This window comes from Chaetodon trifascialis, chromosome 22, assembly GCF_039877785.1.
Source record: "Chaetodon trifascialis isolate fChaTrf1 chromosome 22, fChaTrf1.hap1, whole genome shotgun sequence".
NCBI lineage: Eukaryota > Metazoa > Chordata > Actinopteri > Chaetodontiformes > Chaetodontidae > Chaetodon > Chaetodon trifascialis.
In genome coordinates this window covers 3703434-3724531 of record NC_092077.1, presented here as the reverse complement: position 1 = coordinate 3724531, position 21098 = coordinate 3703434, and the positions used below count along the sequence as shown (strand labels likewise).

General features: G+C 41.5%; 1 protein-coding gene across 1 annotated transcript; it reads right to left on the bottom strand.

Moving 5' to 3' along the window:
* Positions 1–8593: 8593 nt before the first annotated feature.
* Positions 8594–20792, bottom strand: LOC139350554 (SIN3-HDAC complex-associated factor-like). The gene is made up of 6 exons (XM_070992026.1): positions 20633–20792; positions 18061–18188; positions 16085–16184; positions 14388–14502; positions 13482–13632; positions 8594–12102 (listed from the first exon to the last, which is right to left on the bottom strand). Exons 2-6 carry the CDS (start codon positions 18186–18188, stop codon positions 11772–11774), a joined length of 825 nt encoding a protein of 274 aa, XP_070848127.1. The 5' UTR covers positions 20633–20792; the 3' UTR covers positions 8594–11771.
* Positions 20793–21098: the final 306 nt, after the last annotated feature.

Below are 21098 nucleotides of genomic sequence, written 5' to 3'. Positions count from 1 at the left end.
ACAACACCCTGAAGGAGCATAGCTTCACCCATCATGGGCCCACCTGGTAAAGGGAGGGTTGACCTTCCTCAGCTACTGCTGAGAGAGGAGTATTGAGATTCTTGACTTAAGTGAAAGTACAAATACCATACTGTGAAAAGTTCTACACTCAAACCTTACAGTTAAAGCATAAATCTTAAGAGCAAGTTCTAAGTATCAAAAGGAAACTTTTGATACGTATTGCATTTTACTGCTTTAAATGTTTAAGGCTGAGCTGATTTGAAGTACTTTGTCTGTTAGTTTCATTTACAGCAATGCATCGTATTATATGAGATCATCATGTGTGGAGTGTCATGCCCTGTGAGAAGTCAACTCTTCTTCATGAGCTCTGCTTGTTTTCAGCTTGTCGGAGTACACTTTCCAGCTAATCCAACAGGGTTCTTAGTTTTAGTCTCGAGTTTATCACAAATATTCCATCTATTCCATACATTCAAAAGATACATGGTTTTCATTGGACAGGAAAGGGATGAAAAATTGTAATCTGAAAATAAGTTAACTAAAGCTGTCACACAAATGTAATGGAGTCAAAAGTACAATATCTACCTCTGAGATATAGTGGAATAGAAGTATAAAGTTGCATAAAATGGAAATACTCAAGTACAGTATTTGACTAAATGTACTTATTTACATTGCACCACTGCTTTGTCTCGTTGGTAATCCACACTTGCATGCACAACACATGGAGCACTGGCATTATAACAGTGAAAAGCAAAGATTTCTAACTAATGACTTTGCTGTTGTTTTAGCTCAGATTTTGTCAAATGCTTTGCAGTCTCACATCATCATGAGCCGACTGATGCTTCAGTTGGAATAGACAAGGTGTCAGTACTCTAAACCAACATTGCACAGCATTAAGCACACAAAGCTTTCATGAAGAAGTTTTACTTTCTTTTATTATAGAAATTAACATTTACGCAAATTATGATGAAGGTACATTAATTTTCTCTGTGATCCTTAATACATAATAAAGATTCATGTTTATTTTCAACATAATTATTGCAGACACTGATTATGAAGTGTACATTCAGTTTAGATCAGGGAGGTGACACATGACTGTAAAAACATGTGTAGAAAATGGATTCCATGGTATGTTCTGTCTCCAGGTGCATTTAATATAGGTCTATATGTCAGATTCTCATTCCAAAACACACAAAGTGACTTTCACTCCATGATTTCTTCCAGATGAATGTTTCTACTGGGGACGTCCTTCACCCTGATCCTCAAGGACTAAAGACCCACAAAGATGGACAAAAGCGACAAAACAAACCTCCATCATGGAAAATGTGAGAACAGTTTAAAAATCTGAGGTGAGTTCTCCATTTTGACTTCTTTTACAAAGTCATGTTTGTTTATGTGCACAGAATCTCAGTCAAACTGGTGTTAGTTTATTAATTGTAAGAATGGCTATTATCTGTTTTTACAAATGAACTATGTTTTTACTGTCAGGACTTTCAGAGGTCCCAGGGGTCACTGATAAAATGCTAACAGGCTCTGCTATGAGCAGGCCCACGCACATGAAGATCTGCACAATATGGAAATGTGGATCAGCATACAGTGCAACAAATGGCAACACAGTGCTTTGTGGTCATTTTTTTTTAACTTATTTTTTATTTGAACATCATTCAACAGACATACACCAATAACTTGCCACAATCATCATATTTTTCCTTTTTTCAGTCCTCTCATTTGAAATGTCCTTTTTCCTTTTTTCCCCTTTTTTCCCTTGTTTTTCTTACAGTCCAGTCATAGTAATAATTGTGATTGTTTAAAGTACAAAAATATGCCTCACTTCACAAAAATAATCAATGCCAACTCTTAACTCATAGAAAAAAAACAACCCACATTCAGTGCTAATAATAATAACAATTATTTAAAAAGGGGGGGGGGGCAAAAAAAAGAATGTAACCTAACCTTATCTGACCTAAATTAGAATAACAAATGCAAAATGGGTGAATCTTGAATCAGGAAATAAGAAATCAGGAATACACATCACATATCACTGCAGTATCAGAGGCATGGACGAAATTTTGATTTTAGAGGTGGGGGGGACACAAGTATTTTTAATAAAACTCAAACTCTTTCAGTTTACTGTGTTTTCTAGCAGTTCTTCTAGTTTTCTATTGTTACTTTTAAGTTTACTGCTCCCTTTTTTGGTTTGACTGGTTGTAAAGCATGTAGCAAAATATTATCACCCAATTCTGTGTGTCACATTGTTAGTCAACTTCACTCCAACTCAGTAATACTAATTTTACACTTATTTTTGGAATATATGGTAAACAGACCTCATTTTAATAGCACCACCCAGTGGTGGGCAGGTCAAACTGACCTAGGAATATCACAGGTGGGGAGAAATTGAATAAAATGTCCATCATTCAGTAGTGACCATCAATTTGATTTGAAATGAGTGTTAACAATTATATCCTCTTTAAATCCTCTTTTTGACAAATGAAAAGTGAACAAGGGTCAATTTGCCCAAAGACCACAGAAAGGTCAACATAATCAACTCATCCAAAGCTTCCAAACACATGTTGTCTTCGATCACTGGCAGAGATAAATTCCTGGCAGAGTTTTTTCCTGTCCAAGGTGTCAAGCCTTTCCTGGTGTATGTGACAAACTGCCACATTGTTCAGGCGTTTCTGCTTCATGCAGTTGTGAAGCCAGGTCTTTAACCTCCTCAGTGCACTGAAACTCCTCTCAGCTTCAGCTGACAATGTTGGAACAACCAACAACAGCCTCACAAGGACCTCCACCTGATCAAAAAGACCTCTGACTTCAGGCAGCATGCCTCTCAGGATGTCTGCAGCTTCTATGCTTGATATGTAGGTGTTTTTTGATTTGAACATGGCTAACTGCACATCCAACATCCTCCTGTTAATCTCTGGATACTGGTCCACAATGGCATCACTTTTTCCGGTTACAAGCACATTCTCCAATTTCTGAAGAACTTCAAGGCTTGCTTGATGAAACCACTCTCTGAATGGCACATCTGCTGTGTCAAGCATCTGGAAGAACTCCCTTCTGAAGTAGTCAACAGAAGCTGCTGGGGCATGTGCTGGAGCTTCACCAGCTAGGCGTTTCGGTAGCCTGCAGATACGAGGAATTTCAATTGGGCTGATGTTTAGTGAGGTGAGGTAGGGTGAGGTTGCCCTGTCAAAGATCTGTTCAAATCTTCTCTTGCAGAGCTGTCTTCACATAATCTACTGCAGCCTGCTATCGGCTATCTCTTTGGCATTAAATATCCATCCATCCATTTTCTACTATGCCGCTTATCCCTTCTGGGGTCTCGGCTGTCAACGGGCGGGAGGCGGGGTACACCCTGGACCAGTCGCCAGCCGATCGCAGGGCACAAGCACACAACCATTCACACTCACACCTAGGGGCAATTTAGAGTCACCAATCAACCTAATGAGCATGTTTTTGGTCTGTGGGAGGAAGCCGGAGTACCCGGAGAGAACCCACGCATGCACGGGAAGAACATGCAAACTTCACACAGAAAGGCCCGACGGAATCGAACCGGCGACCTACTTGCTGTGAGGCACGCGCACAACCTGCTGCCCCACCGTGCAGCCCGGCATGAAATATAAGTTTTTTAAAAAATCTCTGCATTGTTGAGGTTCTACAGTAATACATTTTATTTATCAGCACTTCATAACTCACAGACATTACAAGATTATTGAGAGCTTTGTAAATGATGAGGACAATCTTGCAGTGGATGCTGCTTTATTGGGAGGTGAAGTGAAGGTGATGCAGGATAGGTGTAATTTGAGCAACTTACACTTTGAGTCAAAGTGTAAGTTGCCTGTGACACAGGCCCTGTGATTCAGAGGCATCACAGGCTTCCATCTCTTTAAAAATTTTCCTTTTTGAAGTCGAACAGCATATGTGATTTTTTTCCCATTTCATAAATCTCCCATACCTTCAGAATCCAGTCATTATATGAAGGGGGTTCAGGTTTCAGCCATCTAAATGTAATACACTTAGTGGCTGCAGCTAGTAGGATTTGTAGCAAATATGTATTATCTCGGCCAGTGACCCCTTCTGGTGTTATACCAAGGAAAACCACTATGGGTTCCTTGGGTATTTCAAGATGAAAAATTTCTTTAAAAGCATCAAAGACCTCCTTCCAATATTCCTCTAATTTTGAGCATGACCACATTATATGGGTATGGTTGCCTATATGTTGTCCACAATTCCTGCAGCATTTGTCTGAGCCTGTTTGGTTCCATTTGACTGTTATCTGTGGGGTTCGGAAATACCTTGTTATAATTTTCCACCTAAACTCTCTCCAAATATTAGGACTGGTCACTAAATGTGCTTCCTCACAACCCTGTATCCAGGTTTCAGTAGAAATTGTCGTACCAAATTCAGTTTCCCATTTGTCTTTTATATGCAAAGTGTTATTTGAGTCCATGGATGAAAATATGGTAAAACTTTGGAAATTACTCTTTTAGTATTGTGACTGGATTGTATTTCCTGCAGGAACAGCTCAGTTTGAGAGGGGTTTTTAACTTTTTCATACTCTTGATGTTTTGTTAGAAAGTGTCTCAGTTGCAGGTATCTATAAAAATTAGTTTGTGGCAGTGTAAAATCATGTCTCAATTGTTCAAAGGATTTAAGATCACCTTTGGGAAAACATATGGTGTAAATATCTAAGACCACATTGTGACCAGTTTTTGAAACTCCTATCCTTTTGAGCTAGTATAAAGTCCCCAAGATAGCCTAACTCAGTCAAAATGGATAAACGAAAGATGGTAAACCAAAGAATGCTTGTATAGTTTTCCAAATTTCAGTCATTTTTGTCCATACACCCATCCGGATATTCTTCAAGGATAGATCCGAAAAAAGAGCCATCTTTATTGGTACTGAGCATAAGCTCTGTTCAATATTAATCCACTGAGTATGTACCTGATCCCCTATCCACGAGATCATCGGCCTCAATTGAGCTGCCCAGTAATAATACCGTAAATTTGGGAGTCCCAATCCCCCCCAGGATTTAGATAATTGTATAATTTTAAATCGGACTCTAGGGTGTTTCCCCTGCCATATGAATTTTGATATTAGTTTATTCAATCTATCGAAAGTTAATTTTGGGACTTCTACAGGCAGCATTTGGAATAAGTAAAGTAATCTTGGTAAAACGTTCATACGTACTGATTCAATGCGATCAAGCATCGTCAGTGGTAATGTTGTCCAGCATTCCAGGTCCTCGCTTATACTTTTGATAATTTTTGGATAATTTACATCATACAATTACAATTACAATTAATACAACTTATTTTTAACATATTCTGGTATTTGACCAAGGAAATGAACCAGCGAGGCTGTGGAGGATCTCCAGGTGTGTTTTGACTCTACTGACTGGGATGTGTTCAGGACTGCTACCAACAGTCTGGATGAGTACATGGAGGCTGTGACGTCCTACATCAGCTTCTGTGAGGACTGCTGTGTTCCATCACGCACCAGGGTGAGTTACAACAATGACAAACCCTGGTTCGCAGCCACAGACAGCTAAGACAGCTAAGGTTGGCAAAGGAAGAGGCCTTCAGGAGTGGGGACAAAGACAGATTCAAAGAGTTGAAGTACAAGTTTAGCAAGGCGGTAAAAGAGGCTAAACGACTGCACTCTGAGAAGCTGCAACACCACTTCTCAGCCAACAACTCTGCGTCTGTCTGGAAAGGGCTTAGGCAGATCACAAACTGCAAGCCTAAAGCCCCCCACTCCATCAACGATCAATGCCTAGCCAGCAACCTGAACGAGTTCTACTGCTGCTTTGAAAGACAAAGGGACAGTCCAGCAACCATCCCCCACGACACCTCCCAACAGCTCCAGCTCCAGTCACCTCCACCAATTCCCACCTTAAAGGATCCTGTTTGTGGATTTCAGCTCTGCCTTTAATACCATCATCCCAACCCTGCTTCAGGAGAAGCTCTCTCAGCTGAGCGTGCCTGACTCCACCTGCAGGTGGATTACAGACTTCCTGTCTGACAGGAAACAGTGCGTGAAGCTGAGGAAACACATCTCCGATGCAAAGACCATCAGCACCGGATCCCCTCAGGGCTGCGTTCTTTCTCCTCTGCTCTTCTTCCTGTACACCAACAGCTGCACCTCCAGTCACCAGTCTGTCAAGCTCCTGAAGTTTGTGGATGACACCACACTCATCGGACTCATCTCTGATGGCGACGAGTCCGCCTACAGGTGGGAGGTTGACCATCTGGTGACCTGGTGCAACCAGAACAACCTAGAGTTCAATGCTCTAAAGACAGTGGAGATGGTTGTGGACTTCAGGAAAAACTCAGCCTCACTTGCCCCCATCACCCTCTGTGACTCCACTATTGACACTGTGGAGTCTTTCCGTTTCCTGGGAACTATCATCTCCCAGGACCTCAAGTGGGAGCAGAACATCAGCTCCCTCATCAAGAAAGCACAGCAGAGGATGTACTTCCTACGGCAGCTGTAGAAATTCAATCCGCCAAAGACAATGATGGTGCACTTCTACACAGCCATCATTGAGTCCATTCTCAGCTCTCCATCACCATCTGGTACGCTGCTGCCACCACCAAGGACAAGAGCAGACTGCAGTGCATCATTCGGTCTGCAGAGAAGGTGATCGGCTGCAATCTCCCATCTCTCCAGGACCTGTACGCCTCCAGGACCCTGAGGCATGCAGGATCCCTGTGGCTGATCCCTCCCACCCCGGACATAAACTCTTTGAGACACTCCCCTCTGGCAGGAGGCTGCGGTCCATCAGGAACAAAACCTCACGCCACAACAACAGTTTTTTCCCGTCTGCTGTCAGCCTTATTAACAAGGCCCGGAACCCCCCCGACACTCTTCACACTCCACCTCTGCCTCTACTTGTCACATTGACATTGCCATAACCATAACCCTATGCATTACATTAACGCTCTGCTTGGACTTCCTTTTGAAAAAAGACTGTGCTTCTGTAAAAAAAAACAACAAACAAAAAAAAAACATACTTGTGTATATATATTTATATTGTTATATTTTTTACATATCGTTATATTTTTTACTTACTGTTATATTTTTACTTTTTTAATAGCTTCTTTTTAATAGATGTGTCATGCACCAACCTCACCGAAGCAAATTCCTCGTATGTGTAAAACCGTTCTTGGCAATAAAGCTTTTCTGATTCTGATTCTCTGATTCTAAGGTTGATAGCTTCGGTTTTTTCAATGTTAACTTTATATCCTGAGATAAAGCCATAATGTGAGATCAGTTTTTTAAGATGTGGGATCATTATTTCTGGTTCTGCTAAAAAGAGCAGCACATCATCTGCATATAGCGAGAATTTATGTTCTTCTTTATCGATTTTAATGCCTTTAACTGATAAGTCATCCCTAATGAGCTGAGCCAATGGTTCAATACTTAACGCAAACAATAATGGCGATAACGAGCATCCTTGTCGACACCCCCGTTCCAATGCGAAGTTCTGAGATCTAAATCCATTGACTTTAATGGAAGCAAGTGGATTTGAATATAGTGTTCGAACCCACTTTATAAAACCAGGACCAAATTTATAAAACCCACTTTATAAAACCAGGACCAAATTTAAACCGTTCCAACGTTTGACACGGTCAAATGCTTTTTATGCATCCAGTGATAGTAACATAGCTTTCCCTGCTAAAGCCTCTGCAATTTTATTAGGTTTAGTTAGTATACTCTAGAAGTGTGCTTTGTGATCGTTTAATAGATTTTTTGACACATAATACCAACTGACATGATAGGGGCCTGACAGTACGTCAGTCTTTATTACCTGACCCTGACCTGTCTTTAAGAAGTCTGAAAAACTTTGCTGATTTCTAAATAAATGTTTAATCAGGTTACCAGAGCAAATCTGATGCCAGGTGATATTCCAGCACAGAAAAACTGTTCATAGTGCTCAGAGAGAGTGAGCAATGAGTATTAATAGAGCTCCAGCAGCTAATTTTTACCCTAGAACACTTCGGGAGTTAAATGGGGAAATTTAGGGAACAACAGAACCCCATTATTATGATTATGCTTGTGAAAAAGATGTCATTTTTAATTGGAAAGTTACATCATTTGCAGGAAGTGGTGAAATGAAATTCACTTTGAATGTCAGATATTGCAGTTCCTGTCCTTCTAGCGTCATTCTATCATATGTGTATTGTTGTGGAGTGATGTGCCCATGCATCTGCAAGACCTTGACAAGTGGAGAAGAAGGAGAATCTCTGAACACCAGGCGGAAGGTTAAAGGAAGCCTGGAGCCTTCAGCAAGTGTCAGTTACAAGTTGATCATCCACCTAAAGCCTCTGCTAGAACCTGCAACAGCGTCATCTACCTCCCAAGGCTGCAGCCCTGACAACAGTCTCTGCCTCCACCTGCAGATTCTGGTAGAAAGATGCAGAACAGACCTCCACCCACACTCTCTGGCTGGAGAATCTGGTTCAAGAGGAATAACCATTTCTTTTTGGATTGGTCATTAAAAAAGAAACTGAGCGCTGAATACAGCTTTGATAGCAAATCTATAGCTGACAATCAGTAAACAGTATATCCCATAATAAGACAAGTCAAACATGATGAATGACATTTATTGAACAAGTAAAAATTACAAGCATGTATAAAAATACAGACTTTGCTTTTAGAAATGAACAGTAGTGCATCTCTGCAAAATAACCAAATATAGACAGACTACTAAAATAGCTTCTCTACATGAAGTGCAGACCTACATCACATCTCATCATGTAACTACAAAAAAAAAAAAAAATCAAAAATCTACATCATGTTGAATCTCTGCGCAAAGTATCAGGAGAATCTCTGTATGCTAGAACCATTAAAACAAGGTTTACAGAACAAAAATAGAGTTTTAATACAATCATATGCACTGTGTTCAGTCTATATGGCAGCATTGTACATCCTGAAACGTATTCAGTATTCATGTCCACAAAGATCAATTCATTTCAGTGTAGTAAGAATAAAGTATTTTAAGGATAAGTTAATAGACATATCTAGCCCACATATGTAGCAATACTTAAATTAAAAAGAAATATTGTCAGCCATGGCAAATGGTTTCTTCCTTTAAATTTTACAAACAAACAAAAAACCCAACATGGTTCAGTACTGAAAGTAAAGCTCTGGAACAGTTACAAAAGCTGCTCAGCTAAATAAAGTACACTGTTCAGTAATTGTACTGCTCTGAGGAGCAGTGCTGAAACTCTGAGTACATGTTTGCTGGCATACCTGACCTCTGGCAGCAAATGCGTCGTTTCAGAAATCTGCACACACCTGTAAGCACTGCCTTGGCATCTTTAAAAATGAACAACAGATTAATTATTTTGAAACAAAAACAAACAAGAATCCAAGGAAATGCGCAAAGTGTGTCCCTGAAATCTGATTGGACAAACCAGGAAGATACCATCCACCTGAAATTTTGTAATTATTCTTGAAAGTTATGCCATATGGTTCAAATGGAGGACATCAAATCATGCTCATTTCCATTTATTAATTTATATACAAAAATACATATTCAAGCTGTACAACGTCACATCAAAGAAAGAAAAAAAAAAAAAGGTATGGAAATCTCATGCAAAACACCCCTAGCTTGAAGTAAAGTGAGCTCTGCAAACAGCCACGGAAAAAGAAACATTCCTGTGAAGGCCTCAAACAAAAACAAACAAACATACAAACAGACACTATTGATAATGAACGGTCAGATCCTCACAGCTTCTCTGGTCTGTGGAAAAACAGAAAGAGCTCCCGTGCCCAGTCTGACATGACGAGAAAGCTGCTGAAAGGCGGCAGCGAACCAGGTTTCGTTCTGCTGCCACTTCCTGAGGCTTTATTTAGCTTATAATGGTTCACTTGACAGTTTCAGATAACAGCTGCGTGTGGACGGGTGCTGACACCTGGACACCTCCCTGAACGTTTGTGCTTTTTATGCATGTGCGCCGTGAATCTATCCCTTGTAAAAACAATGATTCAAGATGAATTTTATCACCTTTATTTACAAACTTAAAAAGGGTGCGAACACTACAGACAATGGGGAAACTTCAGGACTTTTTGGTAAAGATACACCAAACTATTACTCTAACTCTATCAGCTAGTAGGTACCAGCTTTAAAAATGAATATATTAGTCTCATATATTTTTCCTGTTCAAATTCAACCAACCATGGAACTGGCCTTTATGTGGTCGTTTTGAGGAGTGTGCCACATGATAACTGTTAGATTAGCAACAGAATCAACTGAAGCCCAGTCACAACAGTATTAATAATGGCAACGTTTGAGACTGAAACCAACTCATGTCAATTGAATCGCTGCCATCAGTGTCTGTGAAATATGTGTGGATCTTTATTGTGGACTGTGTTGACTTTCGAGGGATTAAAGGCCCCAAGAGTCCACAATGGAGGAAACTCTCACATTAGCTGTGTTATACCATTCAGTTTTATATAACAGTCCTCTTCCAGAGTGTGAACTGATCCACAGGAGACTTGTGGTAATAGTGAGACAAGAGTCAGTGGTACGAATACAGAATAAACCGTATTATCTGGTATTTCACTTTATGTTGCTGTTTTGTCTTTATGTTGCTGTTTTGTCTTAATGATGTTTGTAATCTTTTATGCTTTAATTTTCTGTAAGGTGACCTTGGGTGACTTGAAAGGCGCCTCCAAATAAAATGTATTATTATTATTACTTTATGTGAAGTACTGCTTGAACGACAGAAAAAAATGTAAGATTCAAATTCCTTCACAGTGTAAAGTAACAGCAACAGGCTGTGCTTTGTTCTCCAGCAGAAGGTATTCTTAAAAAGCACTGTACGTCTGACCTGCTGTTTGCCCAATCAGTAAACTAGCCTGCTAGTGACCCATGTGATCACATAAGCATGCCACCAAACCATCTGAGAATGAAAGTGGATTCAACTCCATAAATAGAAAAGTCATGAATAAAGGTTAAGGCTGTAAAATTCACTCTTCCAGTTTTGTTGGTGCGTCAGCAATTGAGGCAGTGGAGGCACCACAAATGACTGTAACAATATACTGTACATTCTATAGCTTAGCTTAGTATCAGACTGCATGTGATATGTTTGATTTATTTTCAACAAATGTTAGTCTTCAACTGTTCATTTCAACTTCATTTCTGAAAAAGTGACAGCCTTGTGGCCTGATTAGCAACTGACTAATGTGAGCATGTTACCAGTCTTTAGACACAGTAGCTTGCAAAGTCACATCTGTCTCATACCTGTGTCCCACTCATAGTATTGGTCAACATAGGTATGAACAAAGTCCCTATTACAGGTCAAAATAACTTGGTGGCATTGAGTCTTGCCTTAAATAAGACACTGTCACATTTTGGAAATGTATACACTCTGAAGTGGAGTATTTGAGAGAATGAAGTAGAAACAATAAACAGAGCAACAGTTGAGAACCAGCTTGTCGAGTTAAGAGAAGGAAAGGCAAAGAATGGAAGGCTGCTTTCTGTTTTATGGCTCTATCCTAAGAGTAAAGGGTGAACTCAGAGGTCTTTAGGTTTCCACGCAGCATTCACTGATCCAGCATTTCAGACAGAGCAAAATAAAGTATTCGCAAACAGACAGAATCTCACAGCAAGCCAAGAGTCTGAAAACAAAACCAGTCCAAGGATGCAGTCCAGATGGCATCAGAGATAGAAAGACAGTCTGGAAGGGTTGCAGCAGCTGGTGGAGAGACTAGAGAGGCTTTGTTTGGACCGTGTGTGTTCCTGTATGTCTGGATGAGTGTCACATGTCAGTGTCTGTTAGTCTGTTCACTGAGGAAGACAATACCAACCGTGTGCTGCCTTCACCCAACTGCCCTTTCTCCTCCACCTCCTCTTCTTCTTTGGGTATGGTGAGTGATGACTCGCTGACTGTGTTCTCTCCTGTGGCCTGCTCCTGCTCCTGCTCCTCCTCCTCCTCCTCCTCCTCCTCCTCCTCCTCGTCCACCGGCCCACCCTCTCCCTGTTGCTGGTGCAGCTTGGGCTTCCTCTGACAGCAGGGCTTGTACAGGTGGGGATCGATGATGACTTCTCCGTAGCGCCCTTTGTACACGATCCCACAGCACACCTTCTGTCTAAACATTAAACACACTTCTGTCAGAGTTTGCAAAACTTACAATACAAGAGCACCAGGAAGAGAATAAAGGACTGTGTTGTTTACAGTCCGTTCAATGTGTAAAATCCTGTCAAAAAAAAAAAAAAACTTTGAATTTTCTTTCCTAATGGGCACCATCCCAGCTGCAATACACACTAATTTATACACTAATTTAACACTGACTACGTCCTGGTCCCACCTCATTCTAATTCAAGTCAGTGGGTATAAAAAGGGCACAGAAGAAGCCAATCAAAACCTCACTGAAGGGACTCTGCCATCAATAGCTATAGCTCATCGTTAGAGAAGCAGTAACTCGATTCCACTCTGTGGTGGCTGAGAAGTTTGTTCCTGAGTTATGGCTCTGAATAATGGGCAGAAAAGAGATTGAGCAGAACATTATGTCAATGTGAAGCTGACCTTTGACCTTGTGGATAAGTCTTCATCATAATTGTATCCTATTAGACATTTGTCTGAGATTGCATCATAATTACTGAATGAATTCTTGGGTTATGGCCAACAGTGTGTTTCCTGGTGTAATAATGACCTTTGACCACTGAAGTCTGATCAGTTCGTCCTTGAGCCCAAGTGGACATCTGTGCCAGATGGACTGAAACTCTCTCATGGAGCTCCTGACATACTTTGTTCATGACAATGGGACAGACGGGCAAACAGAAAACATAATGTCTCCTGTGGGCACGGAGGCATAAAAATAATGCAGATGTTACCACGAGCCACAAGGAAGGCTGTGGGAAAAGAAACATGAACTAACCTTAATGAACTAACCTTCATTCTACAGTAATCTAAAAGACTGACAAAAAGTGAGCACAGCACAAAAATATAAAGAGAGCCAGCTAACTAAAACTAAGCTAATAGTATCTAATTTTTTGTAAAGGAAAACAAACAGGGACAAGCAGTTGTTGAACTTGAAGCTGCTGCAGCTGCTCTCTCTTAATCATTAGTCACATCAACACCATTTCCAGCCTCCACCTGCTGCACTGGTGGACCTGCTGTAGCTTTTGTGTATTTTGTGAATCTTATTATTTCTTAGGTGGAGTTGAAGTGCAGCTGGATTAAATGCTTTGGAATCTAAATCATGTTACATGCTATCATGTCTTTGATTGACTCATAGAAACTTTGTGCCCACTGACCTGGAGTTCTGGAGCTGCACTATTTCTCCAACAAATATTGTCCTATGTGTGTGTTTTTCTAATGACTGATCTCTAATTTCTGTGTAGTTTACATGCTGTTGCTGGATGTGTGGCTCCAGCTTGCTGGGATCATGAACATGAATGGTTGGACGTTTCCATGGATGATTTCACATGAGTGAAAACAACACCCATCCATGGAGGAGACAGTTACCTCTTCCAGTAGGTGAGGTCCAGAAAGGAGAAGGCATGGGATGGGGTGGGGCCAGGTGAAAGCTCTGTGTCTGAACCTTCATCTGATTGGTTGCTGTAGCTGGGTGATTGAGCAGGGGATGCACTGGAGGTGGTGCTGTGGGCGTCAGAGTCTGGAAAGGACACAGACAACACTGATCACAACTGACATCAAGAGACACACTGCAATAGGTTTACCAGAGGTGTAAACAGATTGGCTGTGTTAACACTGACTGTACACGATGACAGTGGGGTTTTCACATTTTAGTTGACTCAGAGGTAAGGACTTCACCAAAACTCCTTACTTCTGAAGCAACACGTAAAAATTTAGTTTTTCGATTACCTGTGGGTATTAATTTAGTTGAGAACTTTTCTTTATTTACATGAAGTGCACTGCAAAGTGCAGATCTACCTAAGCAAACAGAGACAATGCAGAAAATAACTGTTTTAAATAAATGTTCATTTAGGCTGAGTAACTGTCTCATTTAATTTTATTTAACTGTATTTTATCAGATGCAAAACATAACACGATAACAGCAATATATACTGGCCATCAGTGGCCTCTAAACATTGGTTGTTAGTTGCATGTAAGGCTGTGTGCTTGGTCCATTATTATTTGTAATCCACACAAATAATAAACATATATCTCCAATTTATATGGGTGATACATGCATGGCTCTTCTCCAACTCAAGCCACATTAGAGTAAAGCATTTTTTCTCTTGAGGACAGAAAAAAACCATTGGGCAATCAACCATTGTGTCTGTGCTTACTATGGAGATGCCTCATGCGAGATAACTATCATATTCATCACTGTGTATTATATGTCACATATGAACAATTTACTATTACAGATCTACAAACTACACCAGCACTGCACTGGTAGCTTACTGTTTCTCTTCAGCTCGCTCTGCACCCGAATAATTTGGCTCGGCCTCAGCTTCTTCTTCATCTTCTTCGTCCTCAGTGTGGCCTTCATGCTCGACCCAGCTTTTGCATCGACTACCTGAAAGCACACAGGACACAAGGATTTTCAGGATGACGCATATTACACCTTAAAGGATATTAAATCATCATAGCAGATAACTGAATTTTGCTAAGAGGATGTAGTGGATTTACACTCATTTCCAGCTATCAGAACTACTCAGTATTTATTTGAAATGTCTCTTCTCTCGTGGATCACTCAGGCATTCTCAGGTGTGTTTGATTCCACATAGCAGCTTGGCCAGCTGATACGTCTCTTCCTTCCTCTTTTCAGGCATCTGGGATCCCACATGGCAACTTTTGCTTGAGTCGCCTGTAGGGATGGGAATTGAGAACCGGTTCTTTTTGAGAACCGGCTCCCAGTAGCTCAATTCCTTGGAATCATCTGCCTGCCTGGTTAACAATTCTGCTTATCGATTCCACCTGTCTTGCACATGCACGATAACGTCACGCACGCTGCATTGTTTTGGTTTATAACGTAGCCGATATGGCGTCGAGGCAGAAACGCTCCAAAGTATGGCTATATTTCACACGAAAAATTTCCATTTCTTCAAAGGGGGGAATACCTCCAACATGCTAAAACATTTGTCCACACAGCATGCAATTCATTTGCAGGAATGTCACGTGTTTGATACACTACTTAGCGACGCTTGTTAATCTAGCGGCAGAGCAAACACCAGGGCGTCATCTGTTATTAGTGCCGAAGGTAATGTTGAACTCTTACAAGCCGTGTCTGTTGTGTTAAGGTTAGCGCCATTTCACTGTGCAAACTGCTTTCACCATATGAATCATCTCCATTTCCTTCCATCAAATTTAGATGAGGATGACTGCCAGAGTATATGTGTATATGTTATATTTTCTGTGCAGAGATGAAAATATAAAAGACAGTTAAAGCAAACAAACCCATTTGTACTCTTTTATTTCCTCACCCAATAAGAATCGATGAGAGAATCGATAGGGAATTGGATCCATAAGCAAAATTGATAATGGAATCGGAATCGTTAAATTCTTATCAATTCCCATCCCTAGTCGCCTGTCTCTCTGGACAGGCAGCAGGGTGGCTAAGTCTTCACAACACACCCACTTGGGTGTGCAGGAGACGTGGTGGCAGCTTTGACTGAATCTGTCACAGCTCTGACTTTCCTAGCTTTGATTAAGTTAGCTCTGAAGGTATTGAGCAGACTGGAGTCCCTGAAGAAGGTTTCCTTCTTTCAAGCTGGACGTCTTCAGCATGCTGCTCTGCGAGGCTCGGCTCAGCTGGTCTATGGGCAGTGGAAGTCAGCTGGTCTTCAGAAGAACGGGCCAACAGAAGTCAACAGATTGAAAAACAGATGAGGTGAACTGAAGAAACTCTGGCTTCTTTTTGTTTCGTATTCCTTCTACAGAGAGGTGTCCAGCAGTGTCAGGTGTCAGAGGGCCTAAACACCCCTCCCTCTAAATCTATCTTGTCCTAAGTCTTTTCTTTTGTTCCAATTGCTAAAAAATTAATAAAGTACATTACACGTTGATTTTTTCTATTTGTAAAACATAGCCTTTTCAGTTGCTGACAGATACCAAAACACCTATGGGTACACCATAATCTATAAGTGTAATGATGTCCTTACATGATTCCAGTTCTTCTTAGATCCAGCTGGAAGTTTTTTCCATCTCTTGACCAGGAGGACACAGGCATTACAGATGTCCCCGCAACGCACCTCACCCAACCTGCAGGGACAGGAAGAGTCAAACCAGCTAAGCATCACACAGATACAGACAATCAACATGCTGCATCAGAGATGTATACATAATGTTGATTTTCATTGCCACACTCTGTAGATAAACAATTGTAAAGCCTGGCACTGATGTATCCATTATGTTCTGCTGAACATAATAATGGGAATTGATGAAAACATTTTAATTAAGGACTGGGTGCTCAAAAATTACCAGTAGTTGAATGACTTCAAACCAGAAGAAGAAGAAGAATCAGAGGGAAACGCTGAACACGCCATGCAAATTGGTGAAATTTGTCTTCCACTTTTAACCCATCCTGGTCATCCTTCCTCCGCTGCAGACCAGGAGCGGTGGGCTGCCATCCGACTGGCGCCCGGAGACCCAGTTTCCTTCGTCACCGTTGGTCAGGTGGTGATCTTCTTGCATGTTTTTAGCGTTTTTTTTTTTTTTTTTTAAGGAGGATACCCCAGGTGAACACGAGGAGAACATGCAAGCTCCACACAGAAAGGCCCCTTTCTTCGAGCAGAAGGCACCGAAGGCACGGTGGAGGACACGCCCACAGCGAGAATCAAACCCGGGACCTTCTAGCTGTGAGGCGACAGTGTTACCACTTGTGCCACCGTGCAGCTAACCAGCAAACCAGAAATAATTAAAGGTGCTATATAAGCAGGGCAGCACATAACTGGTATGCATTGTGTCACGTCCAGTTGTTTCAAAACACACATTGGTAGCAGGCAGTGACTGAATTGAGTCTGAGTTAAAGAACGGACAGTGTTGTGACTGTGGTCACCTTGGGAAGACAAAGAAACATCAAACTGAACCTGAGCAGAAGAAGAGACTCCTCTCTTACAAGTGGCTCTAAAATGTGCCGTTGCTTGAAGCTGAAGATGAGCAAACTAAAATGTGCTGCAAGGTATGTTGTTTGCATCCACATCTAACAGACAAAACAGGTGTGTTCTATACAGGCTCATGAATGTAGCACAAGCTATTGCTAACAAATAAGCTAGTAAAGCTGAAAAGTCCAGTCACCCACTTACTGAAAGGTGAAACGAGTTGAATGAAGAACAACAGTCAGCTCTGTGTCCTGTTTTTCTCCAAGCATTTCATAAGGTTAAACACACACATCCTGTGCTTTGCTGTATTGATGATGTTGCTTTATTGAAGCAGCTAGGAGTGAATCTTGGAGGTGTATATTATTCACATGAAGGGACAACACTGATAATGCAGAGCACCGTGCAACCTATCAGTGGGGACTTAAGAGCAAAGTTGCAGTCTCTGAATTTCGAGGGATGCTCTTTGCTGGATGGGAGGACATTACAAAAACCACCCTGCAACTTGACAGAGGCCCCACAGTGAGAATGGATACAACTAAAAGAAAGCAGGCAAGAGGAAGAATCCTCTGTGGATGACTTGATCCAAATTGTAAAGACAAGGAATCCAGACTGCTACACCAACGACAACAAGGTGGTTAAATTGTCTCTTACGCTGCCTTTGAGCAGTGCAGCATGTCAGAGGGGATTCTCATATAACATAACAAAACATAATAAAAACCAAGTACAGATCTCGTCTTTTGGATACTCGTCTCTCAGCCCTGATGCACATTTGCCTGTCAAAGATGACCAGAGACATTTGACCCAAACCCTTCTGTGAATGGAGAAGGCTCATCAGGAGCTTAATCATCATAAGTAACCATGACAATAAGCTTGGCAACCTGCTTGACCCAGCTGCATGAATGATCTTATGTGATCATGTGAATCCAGCTACCTTGCAAGGTCAATCTCATACAACCCCACTTGAAATACTGTGAACTATCCCTTTAAAGTGTGCCTCTGTCAATCATCTGGAAAGGTGTGAGGTGCTGCTGACTCACCCAAAGCAGCTCTTGAAGTCTGTCTCGTAGCGTTTGCTGTCAGTGAAGCGAGAGCTGGATGACTTGGCTCTGCAGATGCAGCAGCCATCTATGCTCCGGTACATCTTTGGCTTGTGGAAGCCAAACATCTACAGCAACACAGGCAGAGAAACAAACAAGCAATTAAACGTTGAGGATTCTGCAGCTCATGGGAAAAGAAAACCTCCTGTAAAAGTTCCATTTTAATTCTGATCCCTGCATGTTGCACCAACCTGACACACACTCTAAAATGGAATGTCACCATTCAAGAATGAATAAGAACTGGGCTGCAAATGACAATTAATTTCATTACTCATAAATGATCCGGATATTTTTTCAATTAATCTGTTGGCCAATAAAATTGTGAAAAATTCCCATCACAATTTCAGTGAGCCCAAATTACTTAATGTCACCAGAAGAACAAAATTTTCTGAAGCAACATCTTCAGAAGTTTAATACCATAAAGTTTTAGATTATCAATTTAGATATCCTGGGTTTTCTCAGGACTGCTGGTTTCATGTCTGACCAAGAAGGTTTACAATTCAAGAAACTTAGCATATTTCCATACTTTTAGCTCTGCAAAGAGCTGAATTTAAACATAATAAAGACAAATACCCACGCAGACCCATAAACGTAGGTTTGTGTGAATCAGTTGTGGGTCTGTGTATGTGTAATATGCACATTTACGTCACATGCCATTTAATCCGACCCCCTCTTGCCTACTGCGGACGTGAGGTGAGACTGAGAGGAGTTGCTGTTTTCAGTTTTGGTGTGCGCGCGCAGTGAATGAACCAGGTTATCTGGCTGAGCATCACCGTGGAAGGAACAGTGCGGCCTGGCTGCCTCTTACGCAACAGTGGTGCTGATGCAACTGGAGGCTCGACCGACAGCTCCCGATAAACACTCTCAAAGCACTCATATCGCGTTATGCTTTACACAAACTACAGAAATGTTAAAAGTTAGGAAAATAAAGAGCTGTTTGAGTAGTATAAACGTGAAACGTGGCATCGCCTCGAGCAGTGGTGACATTTAAAATGTCACGTGTGCCGCTGCGCGGTGGTTGTGTAATCCGTCCAGACCGATGCCTGGCACATGGATGCGGGAGGAGGCATGCTGCCGACTGACGCGATGTGATGCTCTGTCTGCTGCAGATAATGGTTCGGGGCCGCAAATAACAACTCGAATATGAATAGAAAGTTAACAAACTTCGGAAAACACAGTTATAATTCATAATCGCCTCCGAGTGCCGAGTGAGTCGGTACACGGAGACAGTGCTGCGCCCTCCATCGCCCAGGATGACGCTAATACTGTCAGTTACCTGCAGACCGACAATGTTACACCAATAGATCAGCTTGACACACACACGATAATGTGTGTGTCGTTAATGCTGCTCGATTTAGGGTCACTATAGGGTAGGGTAACTATGAAAAATGATTACTGGGTAAACAGTGTAGTACTGTAAACAGATCTAAAGCATCCTTCTTCTGAAAGATCTGAACTGATGCCAAAACAATAAAGTACACGATGCACAAGATTATCTTCCAAGTTTGATAATGGGCCGCGAGAGTTGGACTTAACATGAAAAAACAACAAACTTTTAACTGTCTGGTATTGCTTTTTAGCATCATTACAACCGTTTTATTATCACTGTGTGGAAATGCTAAAATCGTGTCCGACAATGGATGCAGATGCAAATACGAAACTAACATAACTGTCAACACTTGCACGTTTTCCATCGCACTTTGAAACATTGCCCTATTACACATACGCGACAGCCAGTTTACAGTCATGAGGTGAGAAAAGTGAGATCTAATTTTGCCATCCTAGGTTTGAAATCTAACGAGAAGACAGAGTTGAGATGTTCGTGAAGGGGGCTGGACAGTAGACACTGACGCAGGAAACACACCCACCACCCCGACAACAAAGTGGAGCTCAGCTTTCCACACAACAGCTCTTAAATACGCGTTTTATTTCTGACGTTCAAATGTGTTTAGCAACTTTAAGCATTTCAGGCTAACGTAATATTGAACAAAACTTTGTTTCGTTTTGAGCAGTTATTCGACAAGGACCGTGAGTAGACAGCGGTCTTGTCGGCTTTCACAGAGTAACGTGTGTGTACGACGGATGACATGTGAAAGATAAAATAAAGTTAGCTTTTTGTAGACTATTAGAGTTGAAGAAATGCTTCATTAACTCACTAAACTGCTAGCTAACGTTAACGTTACACGGCTAAAGATGAAAAGCGTCGTCATACGGACTGACATCGTGGATGTACAGGACTCTTCACAACACACCGCAGGAAAACAACCTCACAAAATATCCAGTGTTATATTAAGTATTAACATTAACGCTTTCGTGATTAAAAACCAAAGCTTTATGGTACTTTAGGTCACTGGGCTTTGCTGGTTGGGGTAACGTTAACTAAAGCTATTTGAAGACATGAAATCACAAGCACCATCCTCCGACAACTTTACTGCACGCCGACAGACACACACCGAGCTGGCAGAAAAAACAACACTTTTGCTATGTCCACAAAGTAAGAAAACACACTTACCTTGTTTCCAAAATAGCAGCTGAGCGACTCACACCTGTTTCATATGCGGTAAAATGCCTCTTTTAGAAGTGTGTCTCATTTATATTTAACAATGCCGCTGTGAGACCATCAGTTGCAATGTTGCCCGCCGAAGATTCATCACACGAGAATGACAAAAAGCACTTCCGCTTGCCAATTTCAAATTAAAGCCAGCGTCATGAGCACCATTTCCTTCGCGCATTGGAGGAATGACAATCACTTATTTTGAAGGCTAAGTCGGCAACTTCCGATCTTGCAATGGCTGTGTGTGGCCAGCCTGATGCACAGCCAAGTCGACGTTCACAGCTCTGGCCTGATGCAGCCAGTGTCCGTAGTAGGAACGTACACGCATGCGCACTACGCGACTCTCGTGCCACCATTTTCTGATTTTCCTCAATCAGCGTGATTTGCATACAGTTGTGACGTTAACCTGCGCGCACACATTGGG

Excerpts from the sequence above, each read along its gene's own strand:
- LOC139350554 (XM_070992026.1), bottom strand. The coding sequence starts at position 18,188 with ATGTTTGGCTTCCACAAGCCAAAGATGTACCGGAGCATAGATGGCTGC. Across the intron at positions 14,503-16,084 it reads CTAAGAAGAACTGGAATCAT|GTAGTCGATGCAAAAGCTGG; the intron begins GTAAGGACATCA and ends GTGTGCTTTCAG. Across the intron at positions 13,633-14,387 it reads GAGCGAGCTGAAGAGAAACA|ACTCTGACGCCCACAGCACC; the intron begins GTAAGCTACCAG and ends TGTCCTTTCCAG.